General features: G+C 42.0%; 1 protein-coding gene across 6 annotated transcripts in view; it reads right to left on the bottom strand.

Annotated features, from left to right (window-relative positions):
* The window catches only part of VWA3B (von Willebrand factor A domain containing 3B), a 210,518-nt gene that overhangs the window by 12,568 nt on the left and 180,297 nt on the right, over positions 1–17,653 (bottom strand). For 5 of the 6 annotated variants that reach the window (XM_080813513.1, XM_080813514.1, XM_080813515.1 and 2 more), the window contains 3 exons: positions 9,651–9,762; positions 2,623–2,747; positions 985–1,122 (listed from right to left, as the gene is read on the bottom strand). In XM_080813513.1, coding sequence (XP_080669639.1) covers positions 985–1,122; positions 2,623–2,747; positions 9,651–9,762 — 375 coding nt within the window. The remainder of the gene's footprint in view (positions 1–984; positions 1,123–2,622; positions 2,748–9,650; positions 9,763–17,653) is intronic. The other variant, XM_080813512.1, reaches the window with a different exon arrangement.

The following is a 17,653-nucleotide window of genomic DNA, read 5'->3' as shown; positions in this document are numbered from 1 at the left end:
TGTTCTTTACATATAAAGTCCTGAGATTAGTACCTGTGGCACAGAATAAGTGCTTAAGAAAATTAGCCACTAGTATTTTACTTCTTGCTCTTTGCTTGCTAGTCTATTTTCTAGGCATATTAAATAGTCCGTCAAGACAATGTCATTTCCATTAGAAAGGTCATTCAATTAAGTAATTTAAAAAGCAATTTTGAGAACCTTCTCTTCATCAGAGGCCTGTGCTGGGGCTACAAAGATGAATAGGCCACAGTTCCAGTGTGGGAAGGGGAAAGTAGAGTGTGCAGAGGAACCCTTAGGGCCTCAGCAAGACGTGACAGTGGGCAGAGTCTTTCCCGTGACAAGAGTTTCGGTAGAAAGAGGTTGGGAGGGTGGTCCAGGAAGACGGAAAGACTAGGGGCTTAGAGAAGCCCACTGTATTCAGGAAGCAGTGAGCCTTCCAGGGAGCTGGGGCCATACTGGGTTCAGGCTGGGCTTTTCCTTGAGGGTAAGGAGAAGTGCAGGCACGTGTGCGTGCGTGTGTTGCAGGGGGGAGGGGACATCAGGCAGACAAGTGACATCAGCAGATCTGTAAACTCATAAAGAGGCTTTCTAAAGTATTTAGGAAAATTCATAGGGAGGCCAGGGAGGGGAACAGAGCAGGCTAGGAAGCAGCAGGTAAGGAAGGGAGAGAGCAAGGGGCTGTGAGAAACTGGGGAGGATAGTAAAGAACCGGAGTGAGCCTCCCCAGTGATCAAACGTGGGAGGAGCGCCAAAAAGGCCATTCGATGAAGGAGTTAGGAGGCCATGGCAGCCTCAGTGAGGGTAGATTTTGTGCTGCAGAGTGGGCAGAATCCAAACCATAAGGAGTGGGAACAGGTGCGGCAAGGCAGGTCATTCCTTTGGGACCTCTGGCGGTGTTAGCAAAGGGCGAGGCACTGCCCAGAAGGGCGGGAAGCCACTTTCCACCTAGTGAGAAAGCCCTTTCCTCAAGAAAAGTCTACTTACTCTCCGGTTGTTGCACTTCAAAACTGTGTAGAATTTATCATCGGCCACATCCTGATTTGGAAGTGCTATGACAATGGCAGGGACATAGAAGTCAAATCCGTTGGGTATCACAATTTTGGCAAAGACATAATCTCCAACCTGTAGAAGAGAACATACATCATAGAAAATATTTTGCTTATAGATCTTATAAGCAATGTCAACATAGGCCTGTTTAAAAATACTCCAAGGTAATTAGCAAGAACTGATGGTATACTTCAAATACACATTTTTTCTCAGCTAGGAAAGAGTCAATAGTTTCAAAGTTCCCCAGGTTCACTGGGCCACACCTGGAACTCTGCAATTCGTTTAGGGGAGCCCCAGTTTTCCCAGGAATTCTTCACTTGACAAGGATCCCGGGGTGGGGGATAGCCAGCAGGCTGGCAAGAGGTCTGGAAACCATATCCTACAAAAACTGGTTGAATGAACCTGTTTCACATAAAGACCAGGAAGAGAGAGGAAGAGTGTCCTCATAGATCTGAAGGGCTGTCACCCAGACAATGGAAAGCAGCAGGTTTGCTTAATGTTGTTCCAAAGCACACACTTGAAATCCACAGGCAAAAGTTACAAAGAGACAACTTCTAGCAGGAGGAAAATCTCGTGAAGGGGCATACAGAGATTGCTGGGCACATGTCAGATGGACAAGACCAACAGTTAGGGGAAAAGTGGACCGATGGGGGCTGTGGGTCTGGCCAGGGAGGTGCTGACAGACAACTGAGTAGAATTTTCTGAGTGTTCACTGGGTGCTTTTCCTCCTGGCTCCCGCTGTCTAAGAAACGCCAATGCTGGACCTCTGGGAGGCTCACTTTCAGGTTTTTTTTTTCCCCCTTTCTTTCTTTAGATTTTGTTTATTTATTTATTTATTATTTGACAGAGACAGAGAGAGAGAGAGCGAGAACACGAGTAGGGGGAGCGGGAGAGGGAGAAGCAGACTTCCTGCGGGGCCTGATGTGGGGCTCAATCCCAGGACCCTGAGGTCATGACCTCAGCCGAAGGCAGATGCTTCACCAACTGAGCCACCCAGGCGCCCCTCTGGGAGGCTTTCTGTCTCCCCTTTGGCCTGGGGGCTGGGAAGGATGGACCCCCATGTGGCCCAGCTTATATGGATTTATATGCAGATGAGAACACAGCAGGCCAGCTCACCCATGGAATGCATGTTCAGGTGTAACTGCATTGTGGCATCAAGGTCTGGCAATAACTAACTACAACATGAAGGAAAGCTCCACCTCTGCCCTTGTCATTTACATGGGTTTTAATATAATCTTGCACGGTTTAAGTATCCAGGGTGTTAGCAGTTACAGAAACTCTCTCCTGACCATCTACTGTCTGTAAAGTGACAAGGTCCACAGGGGCTAATACAAGGAAGTCTATGTAGTCAGGCGCCCCCTTAACAGGGTGTTAGCAGATCAAGGTGGAGCAAAAAAGTTGCCAGGCAAGGGGTCATACAAACAGGGGTCACTGCTTTTCCTGCACAAACACAAGCTCCCTGGAGGACCCCAACTAGGTGTTCAACAAAGGCCCACCAGTGGCCTCACCATCCTGTTATCTGCAACCGTGGGGATGGTGGAAAGGGCCCCCAGAAAAGATGGCTGTAGCAGGTACCTGGAGCAGTGGGCAGGGCATGGCGCCCCCAACAGGTGTGATGAACGAGGTGGGCACAACCTTGGTGTCTCCGTACCTAAAATCCACCAGTGCATGGGTGGGGCTCACACACTTCTTCACAACCCCTGAAAGGCATCAAATTTAAAATATAATATGAAGACAAATAATGCCTATTCTCCTAGGCTTATGCCATCTTGTTGGCTAATTTATAACACTTTGCCTGTTTAAAACAGCATGCCCCTTTGATGTCTCCAGGAGGTAACAGTGGATACTGTACATTGCATACTGGGGTTGACCGACTCAAAGTGGTGAAATGCACAGCCCTGGTCTAGAAACCGCTGAGCTCAGAAGTCCAGAGAACGTGCAGAAGCTTGTCTGTCCATAATCAGCAGCAGCCATCCTGATAAGAACATCATTCTTAGAAACAAATATCCTCTTCCTGGGTACTTTGTACCATCTAATTTCCTTATTTACTTACGTTCGCCATATTTCCTTCTATACTCCTCACATATAGAAAATCAGACTGTTAAATTGTGAAAGTAAAAGAAAATAGGAACTCCCATCATCAACTTTTCATCTAACATCAGATAAATGAAAAGCTAACTAGGCTGAACACTTCCCCTGGCTTCCCTAAAATGTACTACCAAAAAAGGAACAAAGGAAAAAGATGCAAAAAGTTTCCTTGTCTTTTAGCTATACTCAAAGGGATGATTATAATAGGAAAAAAAAAATGCCTGTTTTAAGATGTACATGTTTTGTCACTTATCCTAGTTGAGATTTATTTTTCCATCATAAAGGGATAATAAGGGAAGTTTTGACAGGGACACTTCCCCAGGCAGTAAAGCTGCAGTAAGACTCCTACTCCAAGAGAAGAATGTATGTGTCCCCTCGGGGCTCCCATGACACCAGGGCCTGGCACCACTGCTCCAGCTCACACGCTTACCTTGGCCAAGTCCCATGGCCTTTGATGTGGCAAAGAAATGGCTGGTGTTCTTCATCTTGAGTTCATGTCTCTTGTTTCAAATGGCCAAAGAAACGACAACTTTTTTTTTTTTTGAAACACACACATACACACAACAAGCAAAAACCAGTTCCACTGGTGTGTGTTTTCTCATTGGATTAAAATGTTCAGTTTGGTTTTTGAAATATTCTTTATACATTATTCACACATTCCCTACCATAAACTGACTATCCTTTTAATTAGAAAAACAAACACTGCTTTTAAGAAAGACTTCCTATTAGGAAAGCAATGAAGAACCACTCCTAACCGAGGAGAATGCTCACATCCCATACACTAGCGAGCCACACACCCCCTCCCAGGATTCACAGTGAAGGGCCTGGGCTGCCATGATGGCCACACTGGTCAGTGTGATCCTCCTCAAATTCTCAGCCTCTGGGACTTAGCAGAGTCTACTCATAAACCTACTAGGCAGGGTTTCTGTCGTTTGCCTAAGTGGAGTAGTGGTGACAGAGACTGGATGGCTACAAAGTCTAAACCATTTACTATGTGTCTTTCACAAAAAACCCTGCCCACCCCTGCCCCACATGATTAGATCTAGACTTTTTGGTATGTTACAACACCTCTTTTTAGGTCCTTCCATTGTTTTCTTCTTCATACAAGCTCTGCAGAAATAAGCCTTTGTTCACCTGCAGAAATTAGTACAGTGTCTCCCAGGCTGACTTTAGAACAAGCCCCGCTGTGTGGACAGCCTCGCTGGCTGGCTGAGGACCACGAGTTGGCCTGTTGAATTATGGCTCAGCCTCTGCATTTGCTCCTTCTCCATCTAATTAGGGAGTTTCTAAGTCCCGATTCGGGACCAGCATCTAATTTTGTTTTCCCTTATGCTGCAGTTTCTCTTTGTCCTCACCCCTGGAGAGGTGAGACTGTGTCTCCTGGCTCTGAAATGTCTCTGGGAACAAATTCAGGGACCTGAGCTTTTTCCCAGTGGAGGCCTGTCGATCCCAGTAAGTTTCCTTGGGTACAGATTGGGCCCCCCACCTTAGCCAGACGGCTCTCCTGTATTCAGGCTGGAGAATAGGGAATGGACCCTGTTGAGCCCCTCCGCCAAAATGAGGCCCATTCTCAGTGGTTGAAGACTGCAGAAATACTCTAAGCAGGTAGGTCCATTCATTTTGTGAAAGACGTGGGAATAATTCTCAATCTTCACTCCAGACAGGAATTTCTCTTTTACCTCCAGTATAACTTTCTGATATGCACAGCCTTGCTTAAATTCCGTCTCCTGAAAAAGGCTTTAGCTTTGCTCCACCGAAAGTAGCCCCTCCACCTGCCCCACTCCACTGACAGTCATCTTGGACATCTACTCATCATATTCTCTCCTTCCTTCAGCCTCAGAGATTTCGTTTCTAGCCCCCTGGGCTAATTTTTGCCTTTCTGAATTGCTGTTAAGGTTTTTAAACTGCTGTTGAAGTTTTTGAATTGCAAACCCCTCCTTCGACCCCCAGAAGAGGACGGAAGTTATTTCTCTCTCTCAAGAGAAGCTGTCTCACGGGATGAGAGAACAACTCTTCACATGCAATTCACAGTTTCTAATTTAGAAAATACTGTACATTACCATATTTAATCTACACCACAAGCTTATGGGGGTTCTAATTGTTTTAATTTCATTCAGGAGGTTAAAGAAACTGAGGCTCAGAGAACTTCGTGGATTCAGTCACAGGGCTGGTAGAGGAAAAGGGCAGACTTCAAGTAAATAAAAACTTGGGATTTTCTGACCCTAAAACATGACACCTGGAAAGGTATTCAGTTCCCCCCACCCCCTGCCTCTGCCACCTGCCTGCCTTTTTCTTCCATTGTAACCTGTTTCTGTGGCATAGTGCAGAAATTTTGCAACTCAGACTTTTCATCAACATGGATTTCCTGATGCTTCTTTTCACTGAAGAAGAGGAAGGAGGAGCCGATTCCTGCAAATAATGACTTAAAATAATGTTTTGAAATGTGTCTTCCTCCCTGCCTTTCAGCATCCTGATGAGCCAGACTAGGCCTGTCACTTCCATTCTGAACAACTCAGTCACTCCTTAATTAGATATTCCACACTGACCCTGGAAGAGAGTCAGCCATACAGAAATCCCTGCCCTGACCACCAACAATGATAGCAACAACCGGGCTAGCTCTGCTCCAGTGTGGACCCGGCCTGAAGTGAGAAACACTCTGATCCAAGTCCTTCAAAGCCACCTACTACTGAGATACATTTCAAAGCCAGATATTTTTCATTAGAAATATTTAGCAGGCCCCAAGCAAAAGTTATCAAAAAAGGTGTCACCGATGAATATCATGCGGTTCTCCACAAGTCTCTATTTGGCCTTCTTTTTTACAAGGGAGGAAACAGGAATGCATAGTGACCAGGCGATCTCTAACAATGTCACTAAAGAGGCTGAAGGACATCATGTGCCTCCGGATGGGAGACCCTGAGAGGGACATGACATCATGCCATCACTTAGGTAGGAAACTGGCCAGGAATGCACACTCTGAGCTTAAGCTAACCGAGGAACATTCTATAAAGTAATTGACCTTGTTCTTAGATAATATCAGTGCCATAAGAAATGATAGGAAAGGCTAGAAAATAATTCTAGATTAAAGAAGACTAAGGAGATGTGTTAACTCAATGTTCCAGACTCGACCTATTCTAGAGACAAAAAATATAAAGCCCTAATTGAGACAATTAACAAAACTGAAATATACAAATAAAAAGTAGTATAATAGTGCTAAATTTCCTGGATTTTATTACTTTATTATGATTATGTTAAGACAATAGCTTTGTGTTCTTGAGACATATAGACTGATGTATTAAGGAGTAAAGGGTCATGATGATGTTACCTAATCTCAAATAGTTCAGAAAATGTGTATGTGTGGAGGTGAGTAGAGAGAAGAAGAATAAAATAAAATGATAAATGTGGTAAAATACACATGACAAAGTTAATCATTGGCAAAGCTGGGTTAAAAAGTATATAAAAGTTCTATTATTCTTGCAACTTTTCTGTAAGTTTGAAATTATTTTTTTATAAAAAAAATAACTCTGTATGAGTTGGGTTGAAATTCCCAATTAAAGATGCACTGACTTTAGGGGAGAAGAGGGAAACAAAATCGAAGTACATCCAGGAACACAGCATGATCATTTAATTTGTCTGAGTCAGTATTTGCTAACTAGCCACTAATCCAAATTACTGATCATATGACTAAATTCAAATGTGTATTTCCTTCAAACAGACTTATTTGAGTTTACTCACAGCCACAAACTAAAAATTCTTAAACAGCCAGATCCCAACTGTTGGTGTCGTGCACTTTCTGCCTCTAATTGCATATTTATTTATTTATTTATTTATTTATTTTTTAAAGATTTTATTTATTTATTTGACAGACAGAGATCACAAGTAGGCAGAGAGGCAGGCAGAGAGAGAGGAGGAAGCAGGCTCCCCGCCGAGCAGAGAGCCCGATGCGGGGCTCGATCCCAGGACCCTGGGATCATGACCTGAGCTGAAGGCAGCGGCTTAACCCACTGAGCCACCCAGGTGCCCCTAATTGCATATTTAAAAAACAAAACAAAACAAAACAGAACAGGGCAATAATGATTGCTGACATGATCTCAGGAATTGCACGTGGCCATGGTGTCACCTGCTTCCTCAGCTTCCCCAGACTGGCAGCAGTAGGTTTTGGAATTTCTTATCACATGAGAATGGTGTGTGGAGGAAAAGTTGGAGCCTTTCTCCTTTTCTCCAGGACCCTGGCCAGTGAACTAATCCCAAACTCTAATGCAGCCAGCTGGAAGCCAGTCCTTTCCCGCATTTCCATTCAACCGCCAAATTAGCCTCAGACCCCTCTCTGTGGCTCCAATTCAAAAGAATCAAGCAGAGGGCCCCCCTCCCAACCCATAATCACCACCCAGCAAATCTGGGTCCCAGAGAAAGAGGAGGTTTTGGGGCCCTGCTCTTGCAAAGAAGAGTTTTGTGCCTTGGCCTATGAGTTCATCTAGAATGCTCCCATCCATATTTAATTACTCTCATCCAGTCAGCTCCAAAGCACATCTACTGAATTTCAAAGAAAATGTCCTAGCTGTCAGTTCTCCACATATGCCTGCTTGGAACCAAAACTCCTGCTGAAGTATTTTTTTCCCACTTAAAAAGATTCAATGAAATTTAATTAATTAAAAAAAATGATTCTTTTAACTGGTGTTTGACAGATAATGCCTACCCAAGACTGGCTATGTTTCTACAGTATCATCTTTCTGCCCCATGGATCTTCCTCAAGGCTCTCTCTTCCCTACAGGCCCTTCCCATATCAATGACACTTATGTGTTGATGTCTCAAAAATCTCTCTCTCCAGACAGACTTCCTCCTGAGACTCTAGACCTTATCTCTAATTGCTTTTCTGACAACTTCAGCAACTGGAAGCAATTAGAAATAGGGATCTAGAGTCTCAGGAGGAAACCTGCCTGGAGAGATTTCTGAGATATCAACACATACGCAGTATATCTACTATCCCCCATGCCTCAGACACATCATTATCTTCCTGTGCATACCAACATCTCCTGCACATACCACTATCTACCATATGGCCCGAGACAGGGACCTGGGGGACATTCCAACCTATTCCGTATCCACTCTTCACACAACATCGTAGGGGAGCTTCTGTGGACTTCAAGGATGATTATGTTTTTCTCTGCTTTCCATGTGGCTCCTCAATAAAGTCTAAACTTCTCTTTTTTCTTAAAGATTTTATTTATTGATTTGAGGGAGAGAGAGTGAGAGAAAGCATGAGAGGGGAGAGGGTCAGAGGGAGAAGCAGACTCCCCATGGAGCTGAGAGCCCAATGTGGGACTCAATCCCGGGACTCCGGGATCATGACCTGAGCCAAAGTCAGTCGCTTAACCAACTAAGCCACCCAGGTAGTCCAAGTCCAAACTTCTTAACATGACCTTTTATGAATGGCCCCATACTTCCCTCTCTGAAGACCTTTATTATTTTCTACTGTTTCTTTGCATTACAGGTTCCAGCCATAATCTGTTTTATTTCTCCAGATAGAAAATGTTTGTCTTCACCTCTAGATACATATTATTTTCACTGTCCACAAAGCTCTCACTTGAACTGCTCCTGGCTGGTTCCTTCAGGATCACGTATCCCAAAAACTTTTGGGAAAAGCTCTTGGATCTGGCCACACTGGCCTCTTTCACCAACATGCCATATGGACTCCAGCCTCAGGACTCTACTGCTGTTCCTTCTGCTTAGAACTCTTCCCCAAGGGTGCCTGGGTGGCTCAGCAGGTTAAACATCCAACTCTTGATTTCGGCTCAGGTCATGATCTCGGGGTCCTGGGACTAAGCCCCGTATCAAGTCCCACATCAGGCTCTGTGATCAGGGGGAGTCTGCTGGAGGAGTCTTTCTCTCCCTCTCGCTCAGCCCCCTGTCCCTCCCCCTTCCCCGCTCATACTCACATTCTCTCCCTCTCTCTCAAAATAAATGAATCTTTAAAAATACAATAACAAGAAACTCTCTTCCCCCAGATAATTTCATGGCTTGCTCCTCCTCCTTATTCACACATCACCTTCCCAAGCAGTTCTTCATTGGTCACCATATTTAAAATTGCAGACTGTACCTTGACACTCTCAGTTCCCTTTGTAGCTTGATTTTTCTCTACAACACTGTATCTGACATACTACATATTGTATGTATTTGCTTGCTTCTCTATCTCCCTCACTAGAATATAAGTTCCACAAAGACAAGAATTTTCATGTGCTGGTCTACACTAGACCAGCACTTTAGGAATATTACATTCACAGAAAATAGCAGATGTATAGTAAAATTGTTTTACTGAACCAATGAAAGATTAAATTTATTTTCTGGCTATCACCCCTCAGAAACATAGGTAGAAACCCCATCATCATTTCATTTTAGAAGTGGAATACCTTAGTACAGCTTATAAAATATCAGTGTTCTGGGGAAAGCACAGTTTGAGGACCTTGGGTCCCTGATATCATATTATTTAACAAAGGAATCTTACAAAATAAAGGATCTACCTGGAAAGTAAAAGCCATTTTCATCACATCTTGCGATAACTTTCTGGCCTTTGAGGGGATCCAATTTTTTTGATTTAGTTTTCTTTGTTGGATTTCCTTGAGGTTTCTGTTGCTAAAAAATATAAAACATTAATAATTGATTTTAAAAAATCAACACAGACAGTAAAAATCACAGATACAAAGTAACTTGGGATTCTCTACTGAGAATCTCACTTTCAAAAATTACAGATAATCCATATACTTTGATAATCACTCTGAATACTTTCTATATTACTAGGAATAGGCTATTAAAACTTATATATGAACTGTTATATGGGAACCAATGACCATAAAAAGTGAGAAGAACTTGAGGTCTAGACTCAATTAAATTTTGTTGAAACACAAAAAAGGTGACCCTTTTCCAGAGAATTTAAATAGGATCCAGGGTCTTAAAACATAATATTCAATATATCCAGTACACAATCCAAAATACAACATACTTTTAAAAAGCAAGCAGATATGACTAATTCTCAAGTTAAAAGGCGATCAATAGGTGACAATACTGAGGTCACCCAGGTGTTGGAATAATCAGAAAAAGACTTTAAATCAGCAACTGTAACCATGGTCCATGTGGTTGCATACTCTTGAAATGAATGGTAAGGTAGTTATTTTCAGCAGAGAAATATAAAAAATATGAAAATCTTAGAAGTAAAAAACACAGTATCTTGAAGGGCTTAATAGCAGAACTGACATGACAGAAGAAAGAAACTTGAAAGCAAATCAACAGAAATGATATAATCTGAAGAACATAGAGGAGAATGATTTTTTAAAATGAGCAAGGTCCTTCCTATTCAAATAATCTGTCCAAAGCCCAGCTCAGTTATAATCTCTCTGGAAAGACTTTATCCCCAGGCAATTTCAGAAAAAGCAAAGGAAAGGACCACTCTCTAATTTCCAAATGGTACCATATGAGTCAATGCTTGAAGTGAATGTCACATTGTGTCCACTACATGAAGAAATTGGTAGCATCACTGTGATTTGTAGAGTCTAACTCTAAAATCTTATTTTCTGTGCTTGTTGAGCTGACCAAAATAGAAAGACCCAATCTCTACCACCCTCCACTCCCTCTAAAATCCCAAAGTTTCCAGTACATCATCCAGAACAGTCATTATTTGTAATTCCTAATAAATGTGAGGACCAATGCTGGAAGATGAACCCTAGGAAACAAGAAATTACTGGGAAGAGCACTTACATTAGAGAAGGAAAGGCCAAGTATTACCCCGATACCAAACCAGACAAAGATACAAGAAAAGGAAAGTACAGACCTATATTCCTCATGAATATAGATGCAAAAACAGGTCTGCAAATAAATCCAGCGACATACAAGAAGGATTGTACACAACAACCAAATATCCCAGGAATGCAAAGCTGATTTAACATCCACAAATCAATGTGATACACCATATTACCAGAACAAAGGATAATTTACCATATTATTTTCATGCATGGGGAAAGAACACTTGACAAAATCCAACATCCTTTAAAGACTCTCAACAAGCTAGGAATAGAAGGGAACTTCCTCAACTTGGTGAAAACCATCTATGAAAAGCCTACATCAAACATGATCCTTAATGGTGAAAGACTGAATGACTTCCCCTTAAGATCAGAAGCAAGGAAAGGTACTCTGCCTTAAGATCAGAAGCAAGGAAAGGTACCCTATACTTCGTACTTGAGGTTCCAGCCAGTGCAAACAGGCAAGAAAAGGCATCCAGATTGGAAAAGAATAAATAAAGCTGTCTTTATTTATGAATGATATGATCTTCTATGTGGAAAACTAGGGAATCCACCCAACAACTACTAGAATTAATTAGCAGGTTCAGTAGGATGTCATGATACAAGACAAATACAGGAAAAAAAAATCAGTTATATATCTATGGACCAGCTATGAGCAATCTGAAAATAAAGTTAAGAAAAGAATTTCATTTATAACAGCATGAAAAACAATAGAATATTTAGGAATAAATTTATCAAAATTAGTGAAAGGCCTATACACTGGAAACTATAAAACACTACTATAAGAAAATGAAGAAAGAACAAGTGACATAACACGTTAATGACTAGAAAACTTAATATTGTTAATACAGCCACTTTCCCCAAATAGATCCATAGCTCCAATGTAATTCATATCAAAATCTCAACACGTTTTTTGTTTTGTGGGTTTTTTGTAGAAACGAAGAGAGTGAAAATAAAAGTGCCAAAATGATGTGGAAAAAGAGTGAATTTGTAGGATTTTGGTGGTGGCTGACAGCTCTGTCAGTTTTACTAAAAATTACTGAACTGAAGTAGGTAAATTTTACAGTATGAAAATCAGGTCTTTTTCTTCAAATCACTACATTATGGAAATTGTGGAGATTTTTCCTTAGATTTTTTTCATTTTTAAAAAATTTCCTGACCCGGCACTTGGGTGGCTCAGTTGGTTAAGCAACTGCCTCAGGCCATGATTCTGGAATCCCAGGATCGAGCCCCACATCAAGCTCCCTGGTCCACAGGGAGTCTGCTTCTCCTTCTGACCTTCCCCTCTCATGCCTCATTCTCTCTCTCTCTCAAATAATAAATAAATACAGAAAATCTTAAAATTTTTTCCTATTAACTTATTAATTCTTGGGTTTCTCAAAGAAATCTGTCCTCCACCCTAATCAGTGTCCCCTTGACATCATTCTCCACCTGCTTTCTTTTCACAGACCATCAAAGCCCCTCCCCTCCATGATACAAAGCAAATACAAAGTTCTTCCACGTGCTTTTGATGTTACTCCTTTGCAATGCTATTACTGTATCTCAAATATTCAATGCATATTTTATGAGCATATACAGGTTTTCAGTTAAGGAAGTCTTTAATTTATGAAACAATTGACTATAAACATTTAAATAACTTCAGATAGTCTGAACACAATTTGCTCTTGGGTCATTATTTGTGTTCAACACAGTTTGGGCTCATTTCCCTGGTGCCCTGATGTTACTGGATTCTGTTGCAGCCATCTATCACTTGAATCTGTTGAGAGATGCTTTTTAGGTTCATCAAAAGAAGGTGGGGTATAGTTTATTGCGGGGGAGAGGAAAACAGAGTCAGGACCTCAGAAGTGAAGAAATTCTGAACAAAAGGGTTAAAGTCTCTTGAAGAACTGTGGGATATGAACAAGACTTCACACTTATGCAGCTATGGATACAAAATGTAAGCTGAATACTACCGTTCTGTTATGATGCTCCATTTTCAACAGATTTTGCTGGAGTCTATCCTCATGTAATTTCTATTTTTACTGATGCAGTTATTACGCCAAAGAGAATGACCCAACATCACTGGTAGATGGCGACTGTTACCTGTTTGTTCCTGAGCTTTTGGCCAGAGGAGAAACCTAATAGTCCTTCCCACAGGAGCTTCAGAATGACCCACTGCAGTCTGAAATGGCCTTAAAGGGCAGAGACTGGGCCACAAGACAGGAGAAATAGGACCAACTGCTGCCCAGCTGGCTGTGTGACTTTGGAGAATCTTTTAACTTTTTGGACTTCAATTTCTGTATAAGCAAAGAGATGGTACAAACTTTATGGCTTTACCATCTTCTAATTCTGTATTTCTGTCCAGAAGAATCTAGGCCTTACTAGACCTTTTTCTGCATTACTGGAGAAACTATCAGACCATGTGTATACCAAGACAGGGACACTAGCATGATATTTTTGTTTGCAGTTTTTATAACATAAGGGGACTGCAACAACCAGAACCAGGAATGTGAGCAGCACAATATTCCATCATAATAACCATCATAATACTCCAAAGAGATGCCCACACCACAGTTTCCTGCAATCATTTCCTCAGTGGAAGACTCCATGTAAAGTATTTTTATCACATAGAATTTAGAATCTGGAACATGCCAAGTTAAATTAGCTGCTGCAAAAACCTCACCTCCACATACAGTTTAACTTACAAAGCCACCTTGCTTCATGCCACAGTATCCACATCACAGACCGAGCAACCATGGAGGTCACCACACAGCCTCTCCACCTCCAGATGGATAACACCTTGGTTTCCAAAGAGATGTCCATGTTGATCCCAGAAGGGCAACCTCCCCCTCAGATTTCATCACTATAACAGACAAGCCACTTACTAGAATCTATGCCTAGACATATTTAAAATTCCTAAAAATTCTAAATGAGTATAATCACACCATGCAATGAGCCCCCTTTATCTCTAGATTCCAAATATTCATTTTCTCAATATCCTATCCAGAAGCTAACTGGTAAAAATTCTTTCTACATTTTCAAAGGTACAAATCTGTGAAGTCAATGGCCTGAAATCATCAGAGAGCTCTTTTTTCTCTATAGTCGTCACTCACTCCCCAATTCATCTAATATAGAACTGCCAATAACTCTGTGAAGACCTTCCCTGCATGGGCAACAACAATGAACAGTAGCAACACAGAGTACTATGATGTTCATTTTTCACACACTGAAAAGGCCACCTAAGAACATGCCTTTCTAAGTGGCTGAAAAGTATCAACTACCTTCAGATCACTCATATACCTATGGGTTCACCTGAAAGGACCATTACAATACTAAACATATTTACTCTGCTTTTGTGTCCAACTGTTACTACTCTTGGCAATAATTCATTTCTGATTGTTTCCACAACATGTACAGTTTGGGTTCTGGAAAGAACAATTCACTGTATACTCGATGATTCGTTCATATCACTGCAAATCAATTCAGCTACGCCACAGAATAAGTAGAACAGCCATGGGAAAACAAACTTGTGGGGCCAGCTTTAGCACAATGGTTCATTCCACTGGTCATATAAATAGAGCATTGGTTTGCCAGGATGGAAGGATATCAGTAAGGGCAGCTAGACGCACCATTCCTTCAGCCACAATGTTGACAGAAAGTCAGTTGACAGTGTCTTTCCAGAAAGACAACGTGTCACTAATTTTTGAATCCTGCCAAAGACTTTACAGACACTGTACAGCCCTGTTCTTTTTCTGGCATGCCTTCACCTATGCACACCTAAAATATAAACAGGTCATTGAGTTTTTGGGTTTATTTCCCCCTCTTTTTCTATTAGTTTCAGAGGTATAATTTAGTGATTCATCAGTTGCATATAAAACCAGTGTTCATTGCATCAGGTGCCTCCTTAATGCCCATCACCCAATTAACCCTACCTCCCCACACCCTTACTCCAGCAACCCTCAATTTATCTCCTAGATTTCAGCATCTCTTATGGTTTGCCTCCCTCTTAATTTTCATATTACTTTATTTTTCCTTCCCTTCCCCTATTTTGTCTGTTTTGTTTCTTAAATTCCATGTATGAGTGAAATCATATGGTATTGGTTCTTGTCTGACTTACTTTGCAAAGAAATCTATGGAGGACAAGAGTCAGAAGGGGTAGAGAGTGAAAACAAAAATGCTAGCAATAGGGGGCGCCTGGGTGGCTCAGTGGGTTAAGCCTCTGCCTTCGGCTCAGGTCATGATCTCAGGGTCCTGGGATCGAGCCCCGCATCGGGCTCTCTGCTCAGCAGGGAGCCTGCTTCCCTTCCTCACTCTCTGCCTGCCTCTCTGCCTACTTGTGATCTCTGTCAAATAAATAAAATCTTTAAAAAAAAAAATGCTAGCAATAAATAAGGCAACATATTTCTAGGTTTAGGTGTATGAGAGTAGTTGCATGCCAGTCTCCATGAGGAAGTCAGATGGGCAATAATACTGGCAGCGGGGATGCTGTCTACTGGGTAATTTGATTTTGCCTTGTTTCCAAAATTCAGAGAATCCAATTCATTTCCTCATCAGATTTAGTTACCAGATGATGTAGAACAGGATCCAAAATGGTGTTACCCTCCTTTCATTTATTATTTAATTTCAAGGTCATGTTTTCAGGTTTGCATTGGTAGAGACAGTGAAGTTACTAAATGTTCGATGCTTTAAGATTTTCCATGCATTTCTACAACTTAACTCAATCTAGTCTTTGGCTCCAAATCTTATTTTGAAACTACTACTAAATATTTTTTTCTGCCCCAAATCATTGAACTGCTGACACCCAGCAGGCCCAACATGCTTCTCTGCCCATGTTTTGTCTTTAAGACCAACTAAAGTTTGTGATGCTATAATCAAGATAAGACTTATAGTGTAATGTATGGCTTGACCTTTCCTTTCTCTATGATACCTAAATATAAGACCAGAACTTTTGCAAACTGTCTCTGTAAATAATTCAACTCCCTTTAAAACCTTGGTGAAAAGGACAGGGCCAGCTTGGAGCATTTGCTGACCATCACTATCTCTGTCCTCATTTAGATTTAGAGGGGTGTCCTCTACCCTGAGAAAATCTAGGATCTGCATCCCTTTTAAAAATGGGTTCCGGAAAGAGAATGAGAAGATCTTATAGGAAAATGTGTATCACGAGTGGCCAACTCCTGCCCAGCCCCTCTTGGCCATGGAGTGACCACTTGAGTAAATGAGTTGGAGGGCTCCATGTGCTTCCCTTCCCAGAGCATTTGCATTTTTAAAAATTTCTTTTCAGCGTAACAGTATTCATTGTTTTTGCACCACACCCAGTGCTCCATGCAATAGTGTCCTCCTTATAGGGTAAACCATCACGCAAAGGAGTGAAGCTTTAAGAGGAATTTCCTGCCTCAGCCCTGCCCTTCTGAGGAGGAAGCTAAGCCCTCTTGCAAGGCCTCTCAGGAGCGCAGCAGGTCAGCACTGGGGCCCACAGGGACACTAAAGCTATGGCACTTGAATCCAAGGCTTACGGGAAGTACTATGGCCAGGCAGACACATAAAATTATTAGCCCCTGTGAGGACTCTTGGACACCCAGACTTGTTTTCAAATCCAAAGGGAGGCCGGGGAGGGCTTTACTAGAGTTGTGTTCTCCCTCTTCCTCAGGGAGTAGTGTAATTCTAGAAAACACAGCATGAGAAACAAACATCCCCAGAGCTTGGATGCAGTTTTCACTTCCCTCCCCTGAGGGTTGCTTCCAGAGCAGGTCACGGACTGGCTGAGCTGCCTGGCTCTAACACTCTTCCCAGTCTGTGCTTCTTGCGCAGTGTGTATGGCTCCTTAAGAAGCACAGGAAACCAGTCACAGGATGAAGTCCTCAACCACAAAACAATTCTCTGCTCCCCAATACAGGGCTGTGGTGGGCTATGGAGTTAAGCACTCGGAAAGGAAAATCTCCAATAAATGTTAATCACTAGCAACTCAAAGGGCTTTTGTAAGGAAAAAAATGAATTTTCTTTTCTTCTTCTCCTCCTTCTCCCCCCTCCCTTTCTTTTTCTTTCTTTGGCAGTGGCAAAGGAACCTAATATATATGCATTAGATGCTGCATAAAATTACTTCCCAAGTAAAGAGCAACTTGTTAACATCTTATCAGGGACTATTTCTTCATTGTTCTTTCAGGAAAAACATCAAAGAGAAACATTTGAAATGTTTTAAATAGTTAAATCTGAAAATTACCACAGCCTTGTAAGCTGTAATTCAGATGCTAGTGACTCAGTTATCTGCATGTTGCTACTCTGGAGATGAACAAAAGCCTTCTGTGTCACTGTCTGGAGTGTGGACCACAAACAGCTATCTACTATATATAGATACATATCTCAGTCAAGGCTACAGAACAAAAATAAGTGCAGGGTCTTTAAGAAAACTTTTCAACACATCTCTGTGCTGGTTACTCTAGTCCACCCATCTGCCTCCAAATCCATTCTGCTCTGTCCTGCTCCATGCCCCAGGCAGCTGACCCCCATGGGTGACATCACCTGATTTCTTTCTTTTGCTGCCCGTCTTCTGGACAGGGTGAGCCAATGGCAGGCGGGAGGTCCAAGGGCAGCAGCAAGAGAAAAGACTGGGGTATTTGTTCAATGCTCCTCCCTGCCCTTTGTCTCTCTCTAAAACTACCTCCACTCCTACTAGTAGACTTAGCTCTCACAGGGCTCCAGGAGCATCATTTCCTTCCACCCTTTCAAGTCTAGGAGTGATGAGAACTTCCTGCTCT

This window comes from Martes martes (assembly GCF_963455335.1).
Source record: "Martes martes genome assembly, chromosome: 9".
NCBI classification, from domain to species: Eukaryota; Metazoa; Chordata; class Mammalia; order Carnivora; family Mustelidae; genus Martes; species Martes martes.
Note: the sequence above shows the minus strand (reverse complement) of the source record. Positions and strands in the feature narration are given on the sequence as shown.